Source organism: Arvicola amphibius, chromosome 2 (genome assembly GCF_903992535.2).
Source record: "Arvicola amphibius chromosome 2, mArvAmp1.2, whole genome shotgun sequence".
Lineage (NCBI taxonomy): Eukaryota > Metazoa > Chordata > Mammalia > Rodentia > Cricetidae > Arvicola > Arvicola amphibius.
Genome location: NC_052048.2, coordinates 129,670,622 through 129,693,741, shown reverse-complemented (window position 1 = coordinate 129,693,741; position 23,120 = coordinate 129,670,622). Strand labels below are relative to the sequence as shown.

Below are 23,120 nucleotides of genomic sequence, written 5' to 3'. Positions count from 1 at the left end.
ACGCATGTACTTGTGTGCAGCTGCCCCTGACACCTCCCTGCCAATGGCGACACCAACCCTGGTTAGCTATGTGCTGTCCCAGAAGATCTCACTGGACTTTGCCCTCCTTGGCTCCATAGGAAGTTTCTCTAGTCCGGTGGGAGGCCTCATAAGCAGTGGAGCATCCTGGGACAGAGGCCCGACTGTCCTGCTGCTGGGAGGCCAACTCCTTAGAGTGAGACCGCCCTACCAGCAGGCCCCAAGTCAGGGCTGTTGAGATAAAAGCTGCTTTTAGGACTGAATTACCCTTAAACAGCTCTGACACCCAGCAATCTGCAGGAGCTTTTAATGGCGCCTGTGATGGCTGCTGTTTTGTGTTCTCAGCTACCCCCTGTTCCCCGAGGGAAACGCAGTCACACACAGGAGAAGAAAAAGGTCACTGGGAAAAAAAAAACCAACAAAAAACCAACTCACTCTCTTGAAAGCAGAGCTGTAAAAATTAAGTTAAGGGAGGCTTTGGGGGCTAATTCAGTTATTCCCAAATTGGCTTCAGACCAGAGCTGGGCTAATAAAGTATTTGATGTTGACATGGGTACTGTGGACTCAGCCATCTGCAGGTTATACATAATGGATTCGGTGGCAAGGCTTAAGTGGGAAGTGATGGTAGCTCAAACACTGGCTCTGCCCCCACACAGGCCAGAAGAATCAGAGACTTCTACCTGCGCCACCAAAAGGGTTTTCATTGGGATTCGCTGTCTGGAGAGAGAGCGCACAGTGTTGGTAGCCACACCTTAACTACTTTGTGCTCCTGTGCTTTGCTGGTTGTGTGCCCCTGACACAGTTCGCTACAGCCCTTCCAGGCTGGTGGGATTATGACCCCACTGGAGGATGGGCAGCCCAACTAGTCAGGAGATTATAAGGCAGAAAAAAAAAATCCAAAGAACAGACAGTTCTGATTGCCAGATCTGGGTGTCAGAACCTCGGAGACAACTAGAGACCCATGAGAGGGTGAGGCATCCCAAAGCAAAAGACAGAAAGGAAAACAGTGGAAAAACATTAGGAACAAATGGTCAACCCAGAGAAAGATACCTGCAAGACTAGGAGGCAAGAGGCAAAAAAGAAGAGATGGCTTTTTTCTCATTCCTGCCTGTAGTGCAGGTGTGATGGCCGGAGCTGCAATGGCCATTTTAAGATCATGAGGAAAAGGCCAAGAGGGACAGAGATGTGGGTCTTTATAGCACCAGGTACTGAACTAAGAACAGTAGTCACTAATAGGGCCACTGAATAGACATCAACGGTTGTCTATGGTATTTTTATTGTATTTTCTTTTTACCTTAATTTTTATTCAAGACGGGGTCCCTCTGTGTAGATCTGTTCTGGAACTTGCTTTGAGTGCTGGGATTAAAAGCATGCGCCACCACCTCCTGGCTTTATTTTAAATTTTTAATGGGTCCTGGGTCCTGGTTTAACTTGAACAGAGCATGCTAGATCAAGGCCTTCCACTCACTTGCAATGGAAACACCGGTGACCCAAGGATATGGCTACAAGACCTTAAATAGTGACATCAGTGGAGGAAAGAGGGCTCCTAAGTCTTCCTTAGACACTGGCCTGTGGCTTCCTTGGTGGAGAGACAGACATCAGAGACACACCACTACCCTAGATTGCTAGACAGTTCTTGCTTTATTCTACCATCTGCGGTGTTTTGGCCCGTGTCATGCTCAAGGCCTTTAGAATTTATGAGGGTTGTGGCTTGGTCATGGAGAACCTTGATATGTTTTGGTTTGTGAGAGTGTATGTACACTTGGCATGTGTGTATACTGGGGTAGGTATGTACATGTGTATGTATACTTGGCATGAGCATGTACTGGGGTGGAGGTGGGACCCTAGGAAGACCAAGCCCTCTTTTAGTCATAGAAATAAAGTAGTTTCTGAGAAGCACAAGCTACACTATCAGAACTTGGCCAGCTAATCTGCCTCTACTGTTCTAAGCTAAAGCAGACGCTAACCTAACTCAGCTGTAAAACCTAGGCTCCCAATACCAGTAAACACAAGTGTTTACCCGCTGCGTTTAACATGCCCCGAAGTTTCCTTACTCAGCGTTTCATTGTCACAACCCATGTGTTGCTACAGTCCCCTGCCACTCTTGCTTCTGTCCCCTAGCTAGCTTCCTTTTCTCCTTATCGTGTCAGTGTAGGAAAAGACGAAATCTGTACACTAGTGTAGTCTCGCAAGAGTTGGGCTAGTCTATTCTGTTTACTGCCGTATGTCCAGAGCCTAAACTAGTGCTAGACGCACAGAAAGTGGTACGTGGATCTTTGTTAGATGGAAACTAAAACCCAAACAAACCACAACAGAAAGAAGAAGACCAGCTTGCATGTGTGCTACCAGGCCCACGTGCACACCTACAAAGGAGATGTCATGAACACTGAGCGCTCCTAGACTTTGCCGGGTAAGAGTCTGTGTAAGAAGAACGGTAAAGGCGGTTAAACTGGACAATTTCTAATAGCATAGCTATATGCTTTCTAGAAGCTACTTTGTTTATTGCCCTTGACTGGAAGGGGTGGGGTATGTCTCCCTAGGACTGCCCAGTACACACTCATGCCAAGGGTACATACACTCAGACATACCCAAGCACATATATAACTAAAACGCCGTCTTTGAGAAAACTCTAAAGTACTACCCCTTAATCCGTGGCGACATTCTCCTCACCCAAGAGCCGGTGGAACAGATCAGTTAATAGACTGAGCCGACTAGTTAGAAAGGTCAGAGTCACACGGCTGGTTGAGGAGAAATAGTCCTCTTTCCCAGGATGCGAAATAACGTGGAGGCTTTGCTATCGATCCTCAGACAGGCTGGTACACAGCCCAGAGCGCTGCCTTGTTTTCATTACACGCGAACATTAATCCTGGAGTGCGATCATTAAAGCTGCCAGTCACCTACTCAAACAATAGTAATCAGAAGAACAGATTTGCTTTCCCCTTCTCATGAACTCATAGTCAATATTCACTCTTAAAAACAAACCAGGCCTTTCTGGAGCAGTCACCTGGGATTTATTTGGAAAACAGAAGGTCCAGGAGTTTCCATGATTTCTAAGACCCAGACACGTTTCGGAAGACAACAGACCTTACTCTGTTCATTACTGTGGATGAGAAGGTTCGTAGGGGGCAGTCCTTCAGAACCCCTCGCCAGCCATCTACCCCTCCCCCACACAAGGAAGTGGACCGCTTTTACTTGCAAATAGACAATTGGTTGGGTTGGTGAACTGATTTTGTGGACTCTAAATGCACCATTGTCCCGTCTCTCCACTTAAAAAATTGGTTAGATTTTAAAGGCGAGAAACTAGAATTTTCTTGGAATTTGGTAAAAAAAAAAGAAAAATACATGCACATAATACACACACACACACACACACACACACACACACACACACTATACAGCTCATGGAAGTGAATTTGCCCAATTTTTTGGTTATATATTTTGATAACAGAATTGACAGTAACACAACATTTTATATGAATGTTTGGTTTTGTATCCTTGATCACCTGTTAGAAATGATCTTATTTTCTTACTACAACAGTCAACTCTAAGAAAGAACCTTGGTCTCTAGGCCTCTTTGCCAGCCCACTGTCTTGGTGTTACGTAGCACTCAGTAGGTGCTTTGTGTCCACTGTCTTGGTGTTACGTAGCATTCAATAGGTGCTTTGTGAAAAGATGAATGCGCATGGAATGCTAATAGACACTTTTTGAACTGGGCCTGAGAGTTCAGTGGTCTCTGAGGGTCTCTCGGTGTGGCTGCTCGTACGCATGAAGCCATTGTATGTGGTCTTGAGCGGGTCTCCATCTGAGGTGAGACCTGTGAGCTGCTTCTACTGACAGAACTCACCAAGGTGATAGGATGCTGTTTTCAAGATCACAACTTCTGCCTTGCTAGCAGAATCTTTCTCTCTCCGTCTGTCCTTCCCTGCCCATAACACACCTGGAAGGAAGTAGGCTGCCAAGGCCAGCAGAAACTGATAATGGTGGCTTCTCGCCAGTTAGGAACTGGTGTGTTCAACCCCACACCCTCCAGAAACTACCAATAATCTGCTGGGCTTGGGTGTGACTCCTTCCCCGGTCAAGTTTCATCTGAGATCTCAAGGCTGGTGGTAGAGGATCTGAGCTGGACCTGGCTTCCTACTCACAGGCATTGAGAAACAAATAAGTGCTGTTTGAGGTTCACAGACTTAAGGCCGCTTCCTTCAAAGGACTCGCTCCTCCCTACACAGTCCCTGCCCATATCGAAGATTTTGTTTCTGTCTGTTCCCTATGGGGAGCCCCTGACTTGGTGGGGTTCTTCCTTCTCCCCAGTTTTCTCACCAGGCAGTTCTACCTGGGGTGTCTTTTTCTCTGGGCCGGGGAGGGGCAAGCAGAGGAGACATCTTGGTGCTTCTCCTAGAGCCTGGTCTATCTCCTGACTCCGATTAATTACAAATAGAAGACTTCCTGGTAAAGGTTTAGTGTAACAAAGCTTAAGTGTGACAAGAGAGGTAGACAGCGGCCAGGGGAGACACAGGGCTGGGCTGCGGGCTGAGGCAAGGCATCTGGGAGGAAAATGATGATTAAAGCGGACTTCCTAAACAAGTGCTTACTGTGTGCACTGATGGAGGGCCTTTGTGTTCTGCCAGCCGCGAGCTAAATGATCTTAATCAAGGCGTGCTGAGCCCAAAGCTCCTGGATCATTTATTGTCTCCCACTTAGGTAACCTGTCATCAAAACAAATGGGGGGAAGAAACAACGAGTTTTCTCAGGGCCAGCAGGGAGAGAGGACTGTGGTGGCTCCTGCCTGCCGCTTGGGGTGGCGGCGATGGCCCAGGTAAACCTTAGGTGTTTGCTAGGAGATCATAATTCCCCTTTGATGTCAGGGTGGTGTGGGGGTTCTAAAGTGATAGCGTGGAAGTTCCGTTCATTTGCTTCCTCCTCTTCCTTCTCTTCTTTTAAACACAAGGCCTCCTGTAGCGCAGGCTGACCTCAAACTCACTCTCTAACTGAGGATGACCTTTAATTATCTACTCATCGTCTCCTGCCTCCTAAGGGCTGAGATCATAGGTAAGTGCCCCTCTACCTGAGCTGAGGACCTGCTTTGTAGGAATGATTGGTTCAGGATAACTTGCAGTGCACCATCTGGGCAGGATGATGTCAGCGCTTTGGGTGCTTGGGCACTTGTCCTAATTCTCCATGGGAACAATGGCTTGCTGTGGGGGTCTGTGTGGGCCAGATCTGAGTGGGACAGTTCGCAAGAGCAGTGCTTGGTTTGTTCCCAGCCACAGGCCTTAGCACGGCATAGGTTCCCAATGCAGGTTTGTTCAAATGAAAACACAGGCTTCCCAGGATTGGGTACCAGGAGAAGCGGTGCCGTCTTGTGTGCTGGATGCCGCACTGAACCCCATGGATAGAAAAAGAAACCAGCCAATGAAACCAGCCTTCTGCCTTGATGTTTGTCAGCAAGTGGGTAGCAGTCGATACTGCCCTGACAGGTATGGTGCAGTGTGGGGAAGGCTTTGAAGTAAGGAGCCTTGATGCTGAACCCTGACTTTGTAGAGATGGCAGAGTGAGTTGTTTGCCTTCTGACCCTTGGTTTTCTCAATCCTAGAATAGGAAAAGTAAGAAAGGCTCACCGGTATACTATGTTAGACATCCTTCTGAACCCTTGGCCTGCATTAACTTATGTGGTCCTTATAGAAGACCTATGTGATATCACTGCTAATAATATAAAAAACAATTTTTTCAAGTATATTTGGCATATGTGTATGTTCATGTTTGCATGTGTGTGGGTACATGTGTGTCTATGTGGGTGCACCTTCACATTTGTCCACATGAGTGTGGAGGCCTGAGGCTGGCATGGTATGTCTTCTTCAGTCTCTCTTGACTTTGTATACCAAGGTAGGGTGAATTTGAAGCTCACTATTTTGGCAATATGGCTGGCGAGCTTGCTCTTGGATCCCGCCTCTCCCTCCTACACAATGGGATTGCAGGTGGGCTGCCACACCTCCTAGTTTTAATGCGGAGTCTGGGGACCTGAACCTGTGCAGCAAGTTCTTTCTTCAGCTGTGGATCTATAAAGCAATGCTTTTGATTTGGAAAAACAGAGACAGACAGGAGAAGAAAGTTGTCTATAGTGATCAGCATTGCTGGGATTCAGGTCTAAGTGTCTGGGGTCTGGAGTCTGGAGAAGTGGTTCAGTTGGTAAAGCACTTGCCTAGGAATGCTGAGGCTGCGAGTTCAGACCTTTAGAATGTACACTCACAAAAGCCGGATGTGGTGGCACAAGCCTGCAATACCAGTGACCCAGAGACAGGAGGTAGAGACATGGGGAATCTCTGTATGGGCCAGCTAACAACTTGGCCTATGTGGTGAGGTTCCAGCCCAATGAGAGACCTTCTCTCAAAAAACTGTGGAAGGTCTCTGAGGACTGACACCTGAGGTTGTCTTGTGACTTCCCAATATGTCCATTGTGTAGTTATGAACCCGTACCTATGTGAACCAAATGCTTATACTCATATGCACACACACACACACACACACACACACACACACATACCCCACACTACAACTATGCTATATTTCTTCCTCAACCAATATTCATTTTCAGAGTTCTTCAGCATAACATGAGAGAGACATTGCATGACCTTAGTGTTTACTCTTGTGTATAAAGGAAACCTGTGTGCACGGTGGTCTACAACGGTGGGCACTTGCTGTACAAACATGAGGGCCAGAGTTCACATCCCCAGAATACACCAAGAAGCTCTTTCTGGAAAGCAGAATGCCTTCAACCCATCTCCAGTTTTATGCAATTACTGTCCATAGGTTCCCTTTCTTGGTTACCAAGAAGACTGAGATCATTAGAGTTGGCCACCAGCAGGGGGTGTTGACTGACTCCCTAGCATACAAAACCACTTTCACTATAGGAAATGTGTTGATTTCAGTGATGAGAATTATGAGTCACACATTATTTCCACATCACCTCTCTTCCTGGAGCCCGGCCACACTAGCTCCTGGGGAAGGGAGACATACCCTAATGAGGAGTGACATGTTAATTCAGAGGGCGCCTAAGCCTGTGCAATGACTAGGAACCCCTGAGCCTTATTAAAGCAGGTGCTTTATGCATAACCACTACTATAATTATTCTAAATAGGTGATAATCTAAAGCCAGAGAAAGACAGTGCACACAGCACAGGGTTCAACAGCAGGGAAGTAGACCAGGGGAATGGCCAGTCTTTGAACGAGGCACAAGGGCTATATCTACGACACCATGGCTTCCATACCTTAAAAGGTTATTCTCCCAATTGAGTGGGGGTATACCAGTGAAGGCTGGAGTGCATGGGATACACCAGTGAGCTTCAATGATCAGCTTTCATGTGTATGCATGTGTGTGTGTGTACGTGAGTGTGTTTGTGTGTGTGTATGTGTGTGTGTGTGTGTGTGTGTGTGTGTGTACTGTTTGTCTAGCATGCTGTCTTATGTTTTAGCGAAGAGGCAGGTATAGTCTGTTTGAGGAAACAGACTAACACAGCAAAGTAACATAACAAACTGGGGGTTTTCACAGTAATAAGATCCCTCTAGAAGACCTTTCCAACAACGGGGTCCTTCTAAGGTTACTTTGTCATAACTTTGTTCTTCTAGATGGTACATGGCTTAGAAAATGTTACTTTTTATGTGTTGCTTAAGAAATAGATCTTTAAGCCATTTACAACTGTAATTTAGGGATAGTCACGTAATCTCTGGGGACCCCAGTCTGTAAGGGGTTAGTGTCACAACAGCAAGTGAGATAACCAGCCACGCAGCTCAGCCCGGCTCCTGGCACCTCTGGAGAACAATTATTATTACTGCATGGTGTCAGGGCCTTTGTGGGTGAAAGATGCCCTATGCCACCTCACCACCTTCTCCAGGTTAGGGCTCTTCCTCTGCAGTCCTGGGTTTCTTCTAACCATTGCTGTTAAGAAGACATTCCTGAGGGGTTTGTGAGAAGTGTGGATCTTTATTTATTTATTTATTCATTCATTTTTTTCCAGGCATAGACTAGGCTGGTCTTGAACCAGAGAAATCCACCTGCCTCTGCTTCCCAAGTGCTGGGACTAAAGGCGTGTGCCACCACCGCCTGGTGAAAAGTGGATGGTTAATGTCCCATGTCAGATATCCCACAGGCATGCAAGAGCCCAGGCACCTGTGTGTTCAATGGGCAGCACATACGGGTAGCACCTCCAGACAGGGCACCCTATGAAGATTAGGTGAGGATGCCCCTGGAGTAGGGAAGTCCCACAGAATGTCCATGATCAGGCTTTTATGGGGAAGATGCTACTGACAGGTTACCCAAGACTCTAATATGGGTGTCCCAAAGGGGTGTGAGTGGGTCTTCTTGATCTCCTGCCTTTGTCTCACACCATTCTCATACCCTGGAACTCCCTGCCTCCCAGACTAGTACCCAGTGAAGAGCTATGGCTAAAGATGGGAACTTGGCTTCCTCCCCATCCTTAGCCTGCCACAGGATTGTCTACTATACCATCAAGAGAGAAGGGGACAGAATGTGCTGGAGCTCCACGAAGTAGTCTCACTTTAGGGATGGGGCTAATCAGAAGGCAAAACTACTTCACCCCACTGTGTGCACCGCTAGTGAACCTGGCCGAGCCTATAGGGTCTGAGTACAGAAGGCTCGGACGCACACAAAGATGCCAAATGAAAAGATGGTTTCTGAAAGAGGGGCTGGGACCTGGAAAGACTTCCTTCCAACAATGTCGTCATCCCCAGAAGGGCGTGCTTGGAGCATAATGGCTCTAGCTACAAATTCTATTAACTCTGATAGTTGTTCTGAGTGAATGGATAATGCATTTAGCAGAAATAGACCCAATCAATTTATATGAAACACATAGAACTTTCTCATTGGAATTGGCATCTGTTCTTGAATCATAGGAGCATGTGTGGAAATGGGCAGTCTGTCACCATGACTTCTGGGCACATTAGCTGAGCCATGGGTTAATTGGAGAGAAGGACCAAGGAAAGCTATGGTTCCTTTACTTCAGATTGCCTCAGACCCTGGAATCATGGAGCTGGGAATGAGAAAGGACTGGAATGCTTTAAACCTTAACTCTCTCTCTCTATGTACATGTATGTGTGCTGATGAACATGCACATGTGTTCATGTGTGTTTGCATGTGTGTTTGCACAGGTGCATGCCCACACGTGTGCATGTGTGCTTGCGTGTGTGTATGCAGATGCATGTACACCTGTGTGCACATGTGAGCATGTGTGTATATACACATGTGTACCTGTGTGTGTAAGAGTGTGGAAGTCAGAGGTCAACTGTTTTTCAGGTGCCTTTTGTCTTGTTTCTTGAGACAAGGTCTCTGATTTGTCTGGAGCTCACTAGTTTGATTGGCTGGCTAGTTAGCTAGCTCCAGTACCTCGCCAGTTCTGGGGTTACAATATGGGTTAGAATATGGGTTCTGGAGATTGAACCCATTGCTTCTGTGGTAAGCACTTTACTGAGTCATCGCCTCAGTCTCAAACCTGGACTGCGTAGAAAGAGTGGGCACTGTGTTCACATGAGCCTCTCCCATATGAGCCATCCCTGCGTGTTTGCTGGCATGTATATGAGGCTGAACCACTCTTGGATCATGGCTAGTGTGAATGAACCAGGCCATAGCATGGAGGTTCTGACTCCTAGGCCAGGCTTCTTTTCCTTTCAGGACTAAATAAATATATATCCTATATCAAGAAAGATGTAATTATGTATATATAAAATCATCATCATCATCACACCCCCCACCACCACCACTAGCGTGAGCACGCATGCCAAGGTCATGGTGTTTGTGTGCAGGTCAGAGGTTAACCTTTAGGCGTTGGTTCTCTTCTTTTATGCCAGGTTCCAGGGATCAAGCCTAGGTCACAGGCTTGCACAGGAAGTGCCTCTTACCAGCTGAATCACCTCACTGACCCAGGATTCCACACGGGTTTGTTTTTCTCCCTCTTTGTTCATGTTTGTATACTTGGAAATGGTAAACAAACCCAAGGCTAGATTTGGAAGAGGCAAGGTTGTGATTTTTTTATTTTGCCAAAATTCCAAAATTCTGGCTTTACCTATACTGCACTTGAGCCCATAGTAGAAGGGAGGAGGGTACAGGGCCCTGAAGCTTTCAAATCCTCAGTTGAACATTTCAGGGAGGGAGGGTGGCAGAGCTTGACTGTACCCGCTCAGTGGCAACAACATCTGTTACCACCCAGGACAGAGACAGAGACTGAGGTGGGGACAGGGGCAGGGCCGTAGAGAGAGTCAGGGCTGGAGGGAGAGGGAGAGAGAAAAGAGCCCGACTCAGTAGCCTTAATTGTATTAGCCCGGCCATTTGGTTAGTGTAATTGCATGTGCAAAGCTGAGAAACGTAATTTTCCAGGACTTAATACTCGCCCCATTTTCTCCTCCAGCTTCTTCATCTGATTAACTAAAGTGACTCAGAGGCTTCCGAGAAGGCCATGTGTGCCAACCACTTGGTCACCTGGTCAGGCTTTTCCCCTGCGCCTGGGCTGGAGACTGCCCTGGCCACCCACTCCCCTGGAGTGGGCCTGGATGGCTTGGGAGGGTGGTACACAAGGAGTTTGGGGAGCATTGGGAGTAACAGCTTTCTCAAGGCCGGGTTTCATTTGGCTTTTGTGCGTTCAGTCGCTTCTGTGCTGACTGCCTGGAGGAGAGCAGAAATGCCACCCACCACCCCTGTTCCAACTCAGCGCAAACTGACAGCGCTGAACTTTGGAGAGAAAATCTTATTATCTTGTCACCTCGATTCTTTGTCAGAGGGTCGGGAGCTGTTTACAGCCCTCGCAGGGGCTCTTCTCTGGGACCGTCCCCCCACCTCCTTCCCACACAGCCCTTCTCTCTGGTTGGAGATCTCTCTACCAGCAGTAGCAGTGCTGGTGCAAAGATTATAGACTATGGGTTCACATCCTGGGTCCCCTTCCTAACAGCTATGTACTCACCATCTTTTAATCCATCTTTTTTCTCCCTTCAATCAGAGTAAAAGTGACTACCCTCAGGCCAGTGTGACATCAAACTGCCTGGCGGAAAAACCGAGCTCAGGGGCAGGCATTGTCTGATTGATTTCCTCTCCACTCCCCCCTCTCCTCCCTTTGTTATTGCTTCTCTTTTCTTCCCTTCCCCACTTTCCCTCCTTTCTCTCTCCCTCTTCTATCTTTCTCCTCCCAGGGCAATGCTCTCAGCTTTGATCAAACCAAACACTGCAGACATATCTTGCTGGCCCGCTAGCTACTTTCCTACCCTGGATTGAAGCTTCAGAGCGTCCAGTACTGCTGACCCCCTCCCTGCTATGGTACATGCAGTGATGGCTACAGGGAAGTACCAGGACTGTGCACGCTGAGTGGTTACCACCGAGGGGATGTGCCCATCCCTGCCTTTCCAGGAGCCCCTCCCCGCCCTCCTGCTCTGGTTACATTGTCTACCTGCCTTTTCCTTTTTCCAGACTATGAGTTCTTTGTGCTGCATTCCTGGAGTTGTGCTGTTCAGTGACTCTGAGCGCAGAATGGGTTGCAGAAGAAATGCGTAAGAACAGCAGTTGGGTCTGGATGAAAGTCAGGCGAGTCCTGGACTAGGTAGGACTCCCCCCCCCACCCCCCTGCCACCCCGGCTATAAGCCTAAGTCTAGTGGGAAGTGGCTTTCTTTCCAGAAAACTTGTCCCCCCAAAACAGACCCCCTTTGCACCCCAATACACATTAAAGGGATCTACACTGAGATGGGACTAGGGAACCCCAATCGTAATGGAGACAAATACATCCTGCAATAGAGCACATGAGGGAAGGGTTATGTGATCTGAGCCCCCTTTCTCTTGCCTTAAGCAGCTCTTGACATGACACTGGGTTCTTGGGAAAATAATGGCCCCTTATTCAGTGTCCTAGAGCATTTCCAGGGAACATCAAGGCATCTTTGGTTCAATACCCTCTTCTTCCCTTTGACCAGGAGCCAGTTGTTCTGAGATAATGCTACTCACTAGGGTAGCCCTCTGGGAGCTGTCTGCTTCTAATTCTGTTTGGAGAGGGTGGAGACTCATAGCCCTTTCCCAGCTCCCACGTGATTTCATTTGTCTGAGTAGCCAAAGGGCCCTTATTGATTATTCTTTTTGGGACAGTGGGAGTTACGTGCTAAGGAGCCCAGACTCAGGGCCGGGTGGACCACAGCTCCCTAAGCGCTGGTTGTAGTGTTGTGACTGTTGCCATCAGACACCTGGCTCAAGCTTCCAGACTCCCACCAGCCAATCAGTAGATCTTTCTGGAGTCCTGGTTGGTGACGAGGCCAGGGTGGGGGTTGCCACCATGTGTACTTAGCGCAGGGAATGGAAAGGGAATGGTGCTCCCCTTCCTGAACTGATGGATTTGCAAGGTGCACAAGCTTCTAACAAGGCAGTACACAGAGGTGAGGCCCCAGGTGTGGGTGACAGGAAGGGACACTGAACAGATAAATGGAAAGGGTCCTCGCTCAGCAGGGTATAGTGTTCTCTAGGTTAGGTTCCCAGGTAGACTGTAAGAAGGTTGAAAGATTCTGGGGGGAGCTTTAGGGTAAAAAGAGACACAACCCCCTTTTTTTCTGCTTGGTAGCTAGCCAGATCAGGAAGGAACTGTCAAGCAGTTATAGCCAGTTTCAAGGAGCGTTTGTCTTTTATTTCAAAAATGAAGCAAAACTAAAACTTAGCTAATGAGCAGAGAGCTAAGCAATTTGGTGTCAAAGACACAAGCTTCTAATTATTTTCTACTTTGAACAGAACCAGGATTCTATCTTGTAAGTAGAAATTAGAGATTTGTCATCTATATGATGCTATTCTAAAGAAAATGCATACAACAGGATGTGGTGGACGGTGTACTGTACCTGCTTCTCATGTGAGAAGTGTCAGTAACAATGCACCAAAGCCCTCAGGGGCTCTTGGACACACTTGGGTGGGGCTTAGAAACCAAGACCCATGGTGTATGTGTGTGTGTGTGTGTGTGTGTGTGTGTGTGCACATGCATGCAGAGTCCAGAGATTTATTTCAGATAATCTTATTGATACAAGGTCTCCTCCTTAATCTAGAGCTCACCATTCAACAAGACTGGTTGCCCATGAAGCTATGGTGACCCTCCTGTCTCCATCTCCCCAGTGCTGGGATTATGTCGTTATGACTGGCTCTTTGCATGGGTACTAGGGATCTGAACTGGGCCCTGGGTACTGGAACTTGTTTGTCAAGCACTTTACAGACTGACCATCTCCTTAGGTCCCTAAAGGTGAAGCCCAAGTTGGCCTCAAGTTCACGATCTCCCTGTTTTTACCTCTATAGCATTTGCCTACTGGTGTGTGTCATAACAATTGGCCGTAGCTTGACCCTCCCTGCCACTGTGTGTTGGGGTTCCCAGGTGAAAAGTTCCTCTTTTGTGTATTTCCAGTAGTTAGGTCTCATTGCCATCGCTCAGGTGATGAGAGAGCCACACAGCTTCTTCTTGGGGTCCCATAGCAACAGTGGTGATGTGTCTCCTGGAGACCAACCATTTCCTTTTAACCACAGTACCCGCCCCAGTCACAACACAGGCCATTCTTCTGCCTTCAGCAGCAAGAAATACTGTTGTTCAAATGTGCTGGCTGTGCCAGAATAACCCTTACCTGTAGGGTCGAAGATGGGAGTCGGTCCTGATATGTTTGCCCAGGATTTTGGCTCCTTGTTTGGATTTTTCTCAAACAGATTTCTGGATTTGGGTACTGCGTTCGAGGGCATTTTATCCTCCCCACTGACTGGAATAGAGAAGAGCCAGTGGGTGGAGTCAGGCAGAGTCAGTTTCAGGGAGAGAAAACAGGTTGAAGTAGAGAAAGCAGAAGAGGCAAGATGGCTAAGATTGGTGGTCTAGAGAAGAGACCATGGGTCACTGGGTTAAGGGAACAAAGCAAAGAGTAAACTCACTAGTGAGGTAGCAGTCGAGGCTGATGGAAATGTTGTCAAATGCCACTGTTGCTCCGGATCCTGGCCCCCACCACGTGACTATCTGCAGCCAGAACCTGTATGGTGTTAAGAAGAACTTGTGTTAGGAACCACTAGCATAGGTTAAGTCCTAGGCGTCATTGGCAGTACACGTGTTCTGCTGGGCAGAAATTTAGCTTGATCAGCCTTACCTCTCTTCCCAAAGCAGGGGTAAGAGGACAGGGCTCAACCTTCCCCGACTTCCACCTCTCCACCATGGAGCATATCCCTTTCCGAAGGGGTGCTCCATCCCGAGTATGGCTGTTATGAGACGTTTAGAGCCAGTTTGGAGTTCTGAGTTTGGGAGACGTTTGCTTTCTGGGCATGCATGCGTGTTGGGTAGAAATGCATGGTGGCTGGGTATTGTGCTCATGCTCACCCATGGGCAGGCTGAAGTCACTGTTTAAACATTAAAGTGCTTTTATATGATAGTAACTGATGGAGAACTCCTCAGTGTCTCTGTTGCTTCAAGCAAAGGGGCTTTCCCCCTGCTATGACCCCCATCAACCAGCAACTAAAGGGCTAACTTCTTGCACAACAGAGGCTTTCTGGGTCTTCTCCAGTGTCGGCTACTGCTTTCTGACTGGTGGTTAAATATTAGATGATCGACTGTTTCCCCTGGGAGTGTTTGTAATCAAGACACAGTGGGTCATGAAGTCTGGACAGTAACTCACTGAGATCATGTTTCTTCCCAGCCATTTCATGGCGTAGAGTGCAGGTCCTCTGACTACGGTCAGAGAAAGCACGAGGCTGAGATAAACAGAAAGATGTCATGGACTCATTTGTTTCCTGGTTTGTTTTCTTGGGAAATCTCCTTCCTGGAAGGCTACTGCCATCAGTCAACCACCCCTTCTGCGATAAAGTGGCCGTGTCCTGAGAACCCTAAGCACTCTTTCCCCAGATTCCAGAATAACCTGATGAATAGAGCACAGTCTCTGCTGTGGGTGTTGAAATGGTAAGAGAGTGAAGCCATGGCTGTCAATCATTGACGGGATACAGCACATGTGGTTATATAGCCACACATCGGGATGCTAATCTACAATAAAAAAGAATGGACCAGGAGACACGCTGTAAAATAGATGCCTCTCAAAAGCATTATGCAAAGTTAAAGAAGGCAGACAGTAAGCTAAAGACCTCATATTGAGCGATTCTCTAGATAGGAATCATGTAGAAGAGGCAAATCTGTAGAGACAGAGAGCAGATTAGTGGTTGCCTGGGGCTAGCAGGGGAGCAATAGTGACTGCTAACTAGCACAAAGCCTCATTTTGGGGCGATGAAATTGTTCTAAAACTGGGTTGTAGTATTCTTTGTAGAATTCTAGAAACTTGCTGAGAGTCATTGACTTGCACACTTAAAAATGGGTAAATGTTATAGCATGTAAATTATAGCTTGCCAAAACTGTTGGGAAACAAGGAGGGAAAATGGGAGAGAGAAAGAAAGAGGAGGATGAGAAGCAGACAGACAGGAGAAAGATCTATCTACCTATCTATGTATCTATCTATGTATCTATCATCTATCTATCTGTCTGTCTGTCTGTCTGTCTGTCTGTCTGTCTGTCAATCTTCATCATCATCATAATCATCTGTCTGTCTGTCTATCATCTGTTTATCTATCTATCTATCTATCTATCTATCTATCTATCTATCTATCTATCATCTATCTATCTTCACCATCATCATCATAATCATCTATCTGTCTGTCTATCATTTATCTATCATCTATCTATCTATCTATCTATCTATCTATCTATCTATCATCTATCTATCTATCTATCTATCTATCTATCTATCTATCTATCTATCTATCTCATCTATCTATCTTATATGAAGAGAGTGCAGGCTCTCTGATAATGTGGGTCAGAATAGGAAGTGAACAAAGAAAGAATACTCTTTGTGGAGGTGGAAGAGGCATACAAGAAGAAGTGTCAGGAGAAGGTCTTTGCTTCTTCTAGACCTCAGCTCAAGAAGGGAGTGAAGTGTCCCTGCATGTTCCACCTGGGTCACATGCAGTCATGACCCAACACAGAACCACAAGCTTACTGACAACATTATGAGGCTCTTTTCAGGCAATTATCCTTTTTATTTATTTTTTTTTGTAACTTGATCGAGCTTTTCTTGAGTGTGAACGTTGTAGATGGCAGTGTCCTGTTCTGATGTGACAAGGCTGGACATGCCTGGATGGTGAATTGCATCCAGGTGGAGGCTCCCATCATAACTGAGCATGTAACCCCGGTCAGCACTTAGAAGGAATAGACAGTGGCTCAGATCTTTCTGGCCAGAGGACAGTTATTGCTCCACTCTCCAAATCAGATGTGAACTTTTATCTAAACAACGTGTTTGTGGCCAATTATTCTCAACTGCTCTACCCCACATCCGCCTGTGCCTTCATCTATCTTGTGGGATCTTGTCAGATACAGCCTTTTCGGTCTAAAGGTCACAATTAGAAAGCCAAGTGCTTTGTTTCTAAAGAAGAACTGTCTGTTGTTCAAGGCCCTTCTCACTAACTACACAGCGAGTCTGAGGCCAGCCTAGGCTATCTGAGTTCCTGTCTCAAACAAAACAAAACATCACAAATGAAGCAAAAATTATTATTATAAATTACTAAAATGTGACTATAGAGAATCATGTTCTTTGGTTGGGAATGTAAGATACCCTGCACTGTAGTGGGCGTTGATCCCATAACAACCTACATTCTCATTCTCCTCTCTGGGTCCTCCTCTCTTTATCCATTACCAGTAGGCTGGGGGGCCAGGTCACATGTTGATTTTGTGCTAAGCTGCATCATCAGAACATTGCCTAAAAGGACTTTGCAAAGAAATAAATGACTCATGTGACTGCAGAGCAGGAGGGGAGAGACAAGATCTCCACTGCTCTCGCCATGGACCCTAGTGGAAACCGCCAGTCTCCTCGCTTGCTCTGTTTTTCCTGCTTTCATTCTCCATGACTGAGAGATGAAAGCTGCTGCAAAGTTCCCTCGCGGCCACCAGGCCTCTTTGCATGGATGGGAGATGCAAGCTGGGGCTGCAGGGCTTTTATACACGAGTCTCTAAAGCATTCCGCAAGATGTTGGCCGTAGAAGTTGCTGTATTAAAGCATTCAGTTGACGGTGGGAATTGCCCATATTTTGTGTCACGGGCACTCAGGACAGGCAGGGAAGACCCAGTCAGATGACCTCATGAGCACGTGTGACACTGCTTCTTTCCACTCTAGAGACTCAGGAAGGACAGGTGGGACCAGGGTAGATGAAGGTCAGATGGAGATAAACAGGTATGGCAGGACGCAGGTGAAGCGGACCCAACGTGAGACTGGGTCTGGAGTAGCAGGTGGTGAGCAAAGAATGTGGGCATGAGGCCAGCTGTGATTTAGGGTTCTCTACTTTGGATGCTGTCTGATTGAGTGCCTTCAGCAGAACCACAGAAGAAGAGGCTCTCACAGCCTCTCCCGGTTGGACATGGGCAAGATTACCCTTGGGGGTTCTGAGTTTATCCAGTCCAATTACTCTTTTATGGCCAGCTTCCCAAAGATACAGACACCAGGTCATTCCTCAGAGTGAGCCGTGGCCTTGGGCCTTAGGTTCTAGCACTTACTCTTGCGTACAGGTAGAACATTCTAGGACCAATAGGAAGCAAGGTCCATGGCGTATTATTGCTAAGACCACAACAGACAAACAATCATGCCGGTTACCCCTGCCCCTGCCCCAACACTTTTGCTCTTGATAGCGAGGGAAGTGTTATCTCCACAGCTAGAAGACCCTTCCCCCTCCCAAATAGGGCATCTGGTTAAGGAAAAGGTAGAGTAAACATTTGGGGCTCCTCCTGCTATCTGGGAGCCTGGCAGGTGGGACTCCCCTTTCTTTGGCTGTGTAGAGTTGGCTGCCATCCCCATAACTGTAACTACTGATCTGCTTGGTTCTTTCTGTTTCTCCAAAATAGATTTGTGAATGCTGGAGTTGGTGCTGGTTTTCCTTTTCTTTCTTTCTTTCTTTCTTTCTTTCTTTCTTTCTTTCTTTCTTTCTTTCTTCCTTCCTTCCTTCCTTCCTTCCTTCCTTCCTTCTTTCTTTCTTTCTTTCTTTTTTCTTTCTTTCTTTCTTCTCCCTGTCTAAACCAGCTTTGGCTAGAGATCTTGGCTCAAGCCTGTTTTTGCATAAGAATGCACCCACCTTTCCTTCCTGTGCAAGCTTTACAGACAGCCTGTTGAAAACTAACCCAGGGGGATTCTGGGAGGTGATACTTTGGGCCCCTGGCCAGGTTTCCAGGAGGCAGCTCTGGAAGTGGGTGCTTTCTGAACTCACAGGGCAGATCCTTGCCGAGGATGTGTGGATGCTGCTCACGCACAGCCCAGAAAATGCACGTCTCATTCAGGCAACAGACTGTTAATGGGCAGTGAATATGAGGCCTTACTCGCCATCCTCCCAGCCTCAGGGATTGACAAACCTAATTAAGTTCACTTAATGATTCTAAGTAGCTGACAAAAAGGTGTGTGCCTGAATGTAGACCGAGGGAATAACAAGGCTTTGGTGAGAGAGGCAAAGAAAACCGGATGGTGTAAGAGGCGTGTGATGGATGGGCACCAGAGCTCAGACTCCTTCCCTGGCCATTTAGTCGGGTCTGAAAAAAGGGGGGAGGGGTCCATTTTCACAGCTGGGGCTTGTCTGGGATCTGGCTGCTTAGGATAGGACTGGCAGATGCTGCTGAGAGAAAACCACTTTCTCCCATTTCTTACTGCTCAGTTGATTTGAGCAGTAAAAATCTTCTGAAATGGACTGTCGCAAGGCTGGGGTTGTGGTGTGCATGTCTATTAGAACAATGTCTGCGATGGAAAACCCTGCCACATGCATCCTATTATCTGCATAATTGACTTCAGTTACCGGCTGCAGAGGAGGGGCTGGGCTGAAGGGGCAGCTTTGGGTTCTCAGGACCAGCCCTGGCTGGATCGGAGCAGTCAGGGGCTGGACATGTGTACAGATGCTGTAAGAGTTTGTGCCTGGGAAGGGGCCATGTTGAAGGTCAGGCTAAGTGGGGAGTATTTCCCCATCCCATGCGGCCTGATTCTCCAGGGTAATTTACCACATGGAGACTTGGTTTCCCCTCGGCATAACACCAAGAACAGGAGAAAAGTCAATACAGAGTTTCCAGGGCTGCCAAGGGCCAGATAGCTCTTTCTTTAACAATGAGGCTGGTTGTGGTGGGGGAACCTTGGGGAAAGAGCAGAGACTATAAATCTTCAGATAATGGCATGGAGAATTATAGGAACCCTTCCATGCCAGCAGGTCAAGGTTTCCGATCACTGACTTTCCCTTGCTTATTTTTAATTTTGTTTGTATGGTGTATGCATGTATGTGTGCGCTTATGGAGGCCAGAGGAAGACATCAGACACCATGTTCTGCCATTCTCCCATGAGAAAGGGTTTCCTGCTGAACCTGGAGTTAGGCTGGTAACCAGCAAGCTCCAGAGATTCTCTGGTCTCATCTGCCCTCCCTAGTGCTGGGGCTACAGAGGATGTTGCCATGTTCTTTACATGAGCACGAGAGACTCAGGATTGGGTCCTCAGCAAGTGTACAGCAAGGATTCTTACCCAGCGAGCCTTCTCCCCACCCTTAAGCATAAGCTTTCTGTGCTCACTTCTTAGGGACTGGCACTGAAGGATTCTTGAAAGGGAGAAACCAGGTAGAAGACAATCTTCTGTAAGTTCCTTCTTTGCTATCTCATTCCCTCAATCTGTGTCATAGCTGTGGCATTCTGGTGTGTGGGAATAAAATGAAAGGAGAAAGCAAAGGATGGGGGGGGGGAGTCTTGCTTTATGGAACTTTGGCCCAGCAGGGGAGGTGACTACAGACAAAAATGCCTGACTTGCAGGCTTTACTGTGCTAAGCCCTGGGTGGGAACAGAATGAGAAAAGGGATTAAGGGGGGGAGAGAGTGAGGAAGAGAAGAAGAGGCGAAAGAGGAGAAGGAGGAGAAAAGAGAGGAGGAGGAAACAGACACAGAGAGAACATGAGAACATCCACCCCACCCCATCTTGCGCACTCACTCACATGCAGAGACATGCATGTAAGAATTGACCAAAGGCTACGAAGAAGGTTAGGGATCGCTTGGGGGGCATCATTTGCCTTGGACAGTTAGTTACGTACTAGGAAAGAGCAGGCCTCTCATTTCCAGGTCACATTTTCTGTCATCTGTGGCAGAACCATCTAACTCATTGAATCTTAGCTAGGATCATGCACAATTCCACTGTCCAATGAGCCCTTAGCGGCAACTGAGGCCGTGGAAGACTATCTGGGTTAGAAGGTACCAAACCCACCCTTCTCAGCGCCTGAACCGTCCTATGCCTTAGGACACGCAGAGAGTCCCCATGGTGACCGCTCTATTTCTGTCTGTTGGTTTGTGACTTTGAGGGCTGAGATGATAACCAAATATGGCAGCCTTCCAACAATGAAAGGACCTAGGAAAAGGATGATTTTAATTTTCTTCATCTCTGAGAACATCTTGATGGAGGTGGATTGGTAGTCTTCTTTGCCTCAGGGGAAGTGAATTCTAAAACATTGTAAAGTTGGTAGGGCAGGGCTTCCAACTTGGTGGGACCCCGGTCAAATCACGAGGACTTTAGAAGTCTATTTTATAGTAGCATTTTCACCCTGCCTTTCTCTAGGATGCGAGATGGTGCTTCATTGTCTCTGTTTCATATTCTGTTTTAATGATGAATCTGTGCTTCCTTGGACAGCATGACAAATTCTACACATCATCCTTTGCCTTGGAGCAAAGATCCTCTGAGCCCATGTTGTGAGTCAGATGCCCGTGTCTGCAGCCAGGAGCATAGAGCATCGACCTTGTCATAAAGAGTTTGAACACTGTGTAATTTATATTATTCAATGACCATGGGACTTCTGAACTTCCTTTTAGCTTTGACCCCTCCAGAACTAACGCCTGCTCAAGCCAGGGAGCATGTCCGTTGTGACTGGTGAGAGAGAAAATAGGGAGACTTTGGAGGAACGAATGTCTACGAGAGTGGCAGAGCCATGGACAGAGGTGCATGGGGGAGTCATCACTGTGACGTCACGAGATGCCAATCAGGCAGCTGGCAATGTGGGTCCGGGACTCATGTGGCAATGAAGATGTGTAAATCATTTGCTTGAAAGTGGGAGTAGAAGTGATGTCCGTGGGGCTCCTCCTGTGGTCAAAATATGTTTAGTTGGATTCTGCTTTGCTCCAAGTATTAGAAGCTCAATTATTCCCTAGATTCCAGACTTTATGCCTAGGGGGAGAAGGGCTGAGAACATTTTTGTAAGCATTAAGACTCACGAAACACACACACACACACACACACACACACACACACACACACATCTGTTGCCTTGCAAACTGAGCTGTGAGTGTTTCCAAGAAAATGTTGAGCAGATCTGAAAGTCAGTTATTGGAAAGGGAGGTCACGTCATGCCATTTTGAACAACCGCCTCTTGAGCTAGGCTCACGGGCCTGATCTGCCTCAGCTCTGCACTCCTGGTTGTGGAAACTGAGCAATCAAATGCAACAGCTTGTCCCAAATGTCACAGTAAATCACCATTAGGAATGGGATTTAGAGCTCAGAATTACTAATCTACTCCTTGCTCCAGTGATCTGAGATATTTTCTGAGACAGGAAACAGGGCCAGATCTTCCAGAGTTATGAGTGTTTGGTTTGGTGCAGGAGGCAGGCTGAGCCATCAGCCACATCTCCCTTCTTCTCAGAGAGGAGCACCAAACCTGTTTCTGAGCAACCTTCGGAAGGCAGCAGAAGCTAGGGCCTCTGCTTTAATGGCTCTCCGACTTCTCCTCTCTGAGTTCCACTTTGAAGCTCTGATCATTTCTTTTCACAGTTGGTTTTCACTCGGGAGTCCCCACCGGATTCAAGTGAGCCCCACTGGGCTTTGTGGTGCTGTTATCTACATTCACAGTTCAAAGCGCATGGCCTCAAACCATCCCTTCTCCCTCAAGCTGGCTACCCACAATCCCGACACATCCTAGAAACAACAGGGAAACAACATCCCTGTCTTTAGACCTCTGCTTGCCCTCTGGAATGAGTGACCTTGACTTTCATTTCTCTAAGGTTTGTTTTTTTTTTCCTTTGGGGACTGGCCAGTTAGTACATCTCTCCCATTCAAGTGGCTCTGACTACTGGAATTCTGGGAGTTTGGGAGCCTGCACAATGCTAGTGGGCTAGGCTGCCTCTGCTGTGTTCTCAAGACCGTTCAGATTCTGACTTAGCAAAAGGCTGGCCATATGCATGGCGGGAACTTGGTATATGATTGTTGACACTTTGACAGTCAGTGATACGTCTCCAGATACTTCCGGGTTCCCCATCTGGCCCACAAGAGACTTGGGGCTGTCATTTTACTGTCAGGTTGTCTTCCAAATACAGTTACACAGCAGAGTCATTTGGGGGAACCTCTTGAAGGTAGGGATTCCAAGCCTAGGAGGTGGTCTTCTAATCAATCTCTCTGTGTGTGGGGCACAGGGATTTTCTCGGCGGCAGCCGGGAAGAGAGTGTTCTGGCACATAGTAACTCTCAGTTAGACGTGTGTCTGAAGCTTTCCTGGCAGCCTTGAGCCATTTCAAAGTACGCTCTTCCTGCTTATTCTCTTTCTCCTTTCTTCTTTTCTTCTTTTCTTATTTTTTTATGTTTTATTTATTTATTTTTAGAAAAGAGGAAGTTTGGCGAGAGAAATTCCGGGATGATTTCTGCCAGAAATTAAGGATTTCCTGCATCATAAAATTTTGGGAATGAGACATCCACCCCTCAGAACATATCCTGGAATTGATTTCAGCTTTGAATTATGAAGCTTGTGGAGATGCTGGCTGAGCAGCACTCAGAGCAGCTAACGAGGACACTGTACTCTCAAGCGACACTCTGACAGAGGCCCCCAGACGGGAGCGGTATTTCTCCTCCTCCTTTTCTTTCTTCTTCTTCTTCCTCTCCTCCTCTTCCTCCACCACCTCCTCCTGCTTGAACTTCTCTTTTATGTAGGCATACAGATAGACTACAGTTCCCTGCATCCTTGAGGTCTGAATTCTAGTCAACGGAAAGTAAGAAGTAATAACACATAAAACCCTTCAAGGGTCTCTTTCCATGCTCTCTTCCCTACTGCTTAGTTGA

The 23,120-nt window shown here is 47.2% G+C and overlaps 1 protein-coding gene across 1 annotated transcript in view; it reads right to left on the bottom strand.

The window, feature by feature from the left end:
* Positions 1-23,120, bottom strand: part of Alk (ALK receptor tyrosine kinase) — a 733,404-nt gene that overhangs the window by 69,263 nt on the left and 641,021 nt on the right. The window contains exons 10-11 of the mRNA XM_038319976.1: positions 13,938-14,032; positions 13,643-13,771 (exon numbers count right to left, since the gene is read on the bottom strand). Coding sequence (XP_038175904.1) covers positions 13,643-13,771; positions 13,938-14,032 — 224 coding nt within the window. The remainder of the gene's footprint in view (positions 1-13,642; positions 13,772-13,937; positions 14,033-23,120) is intronic.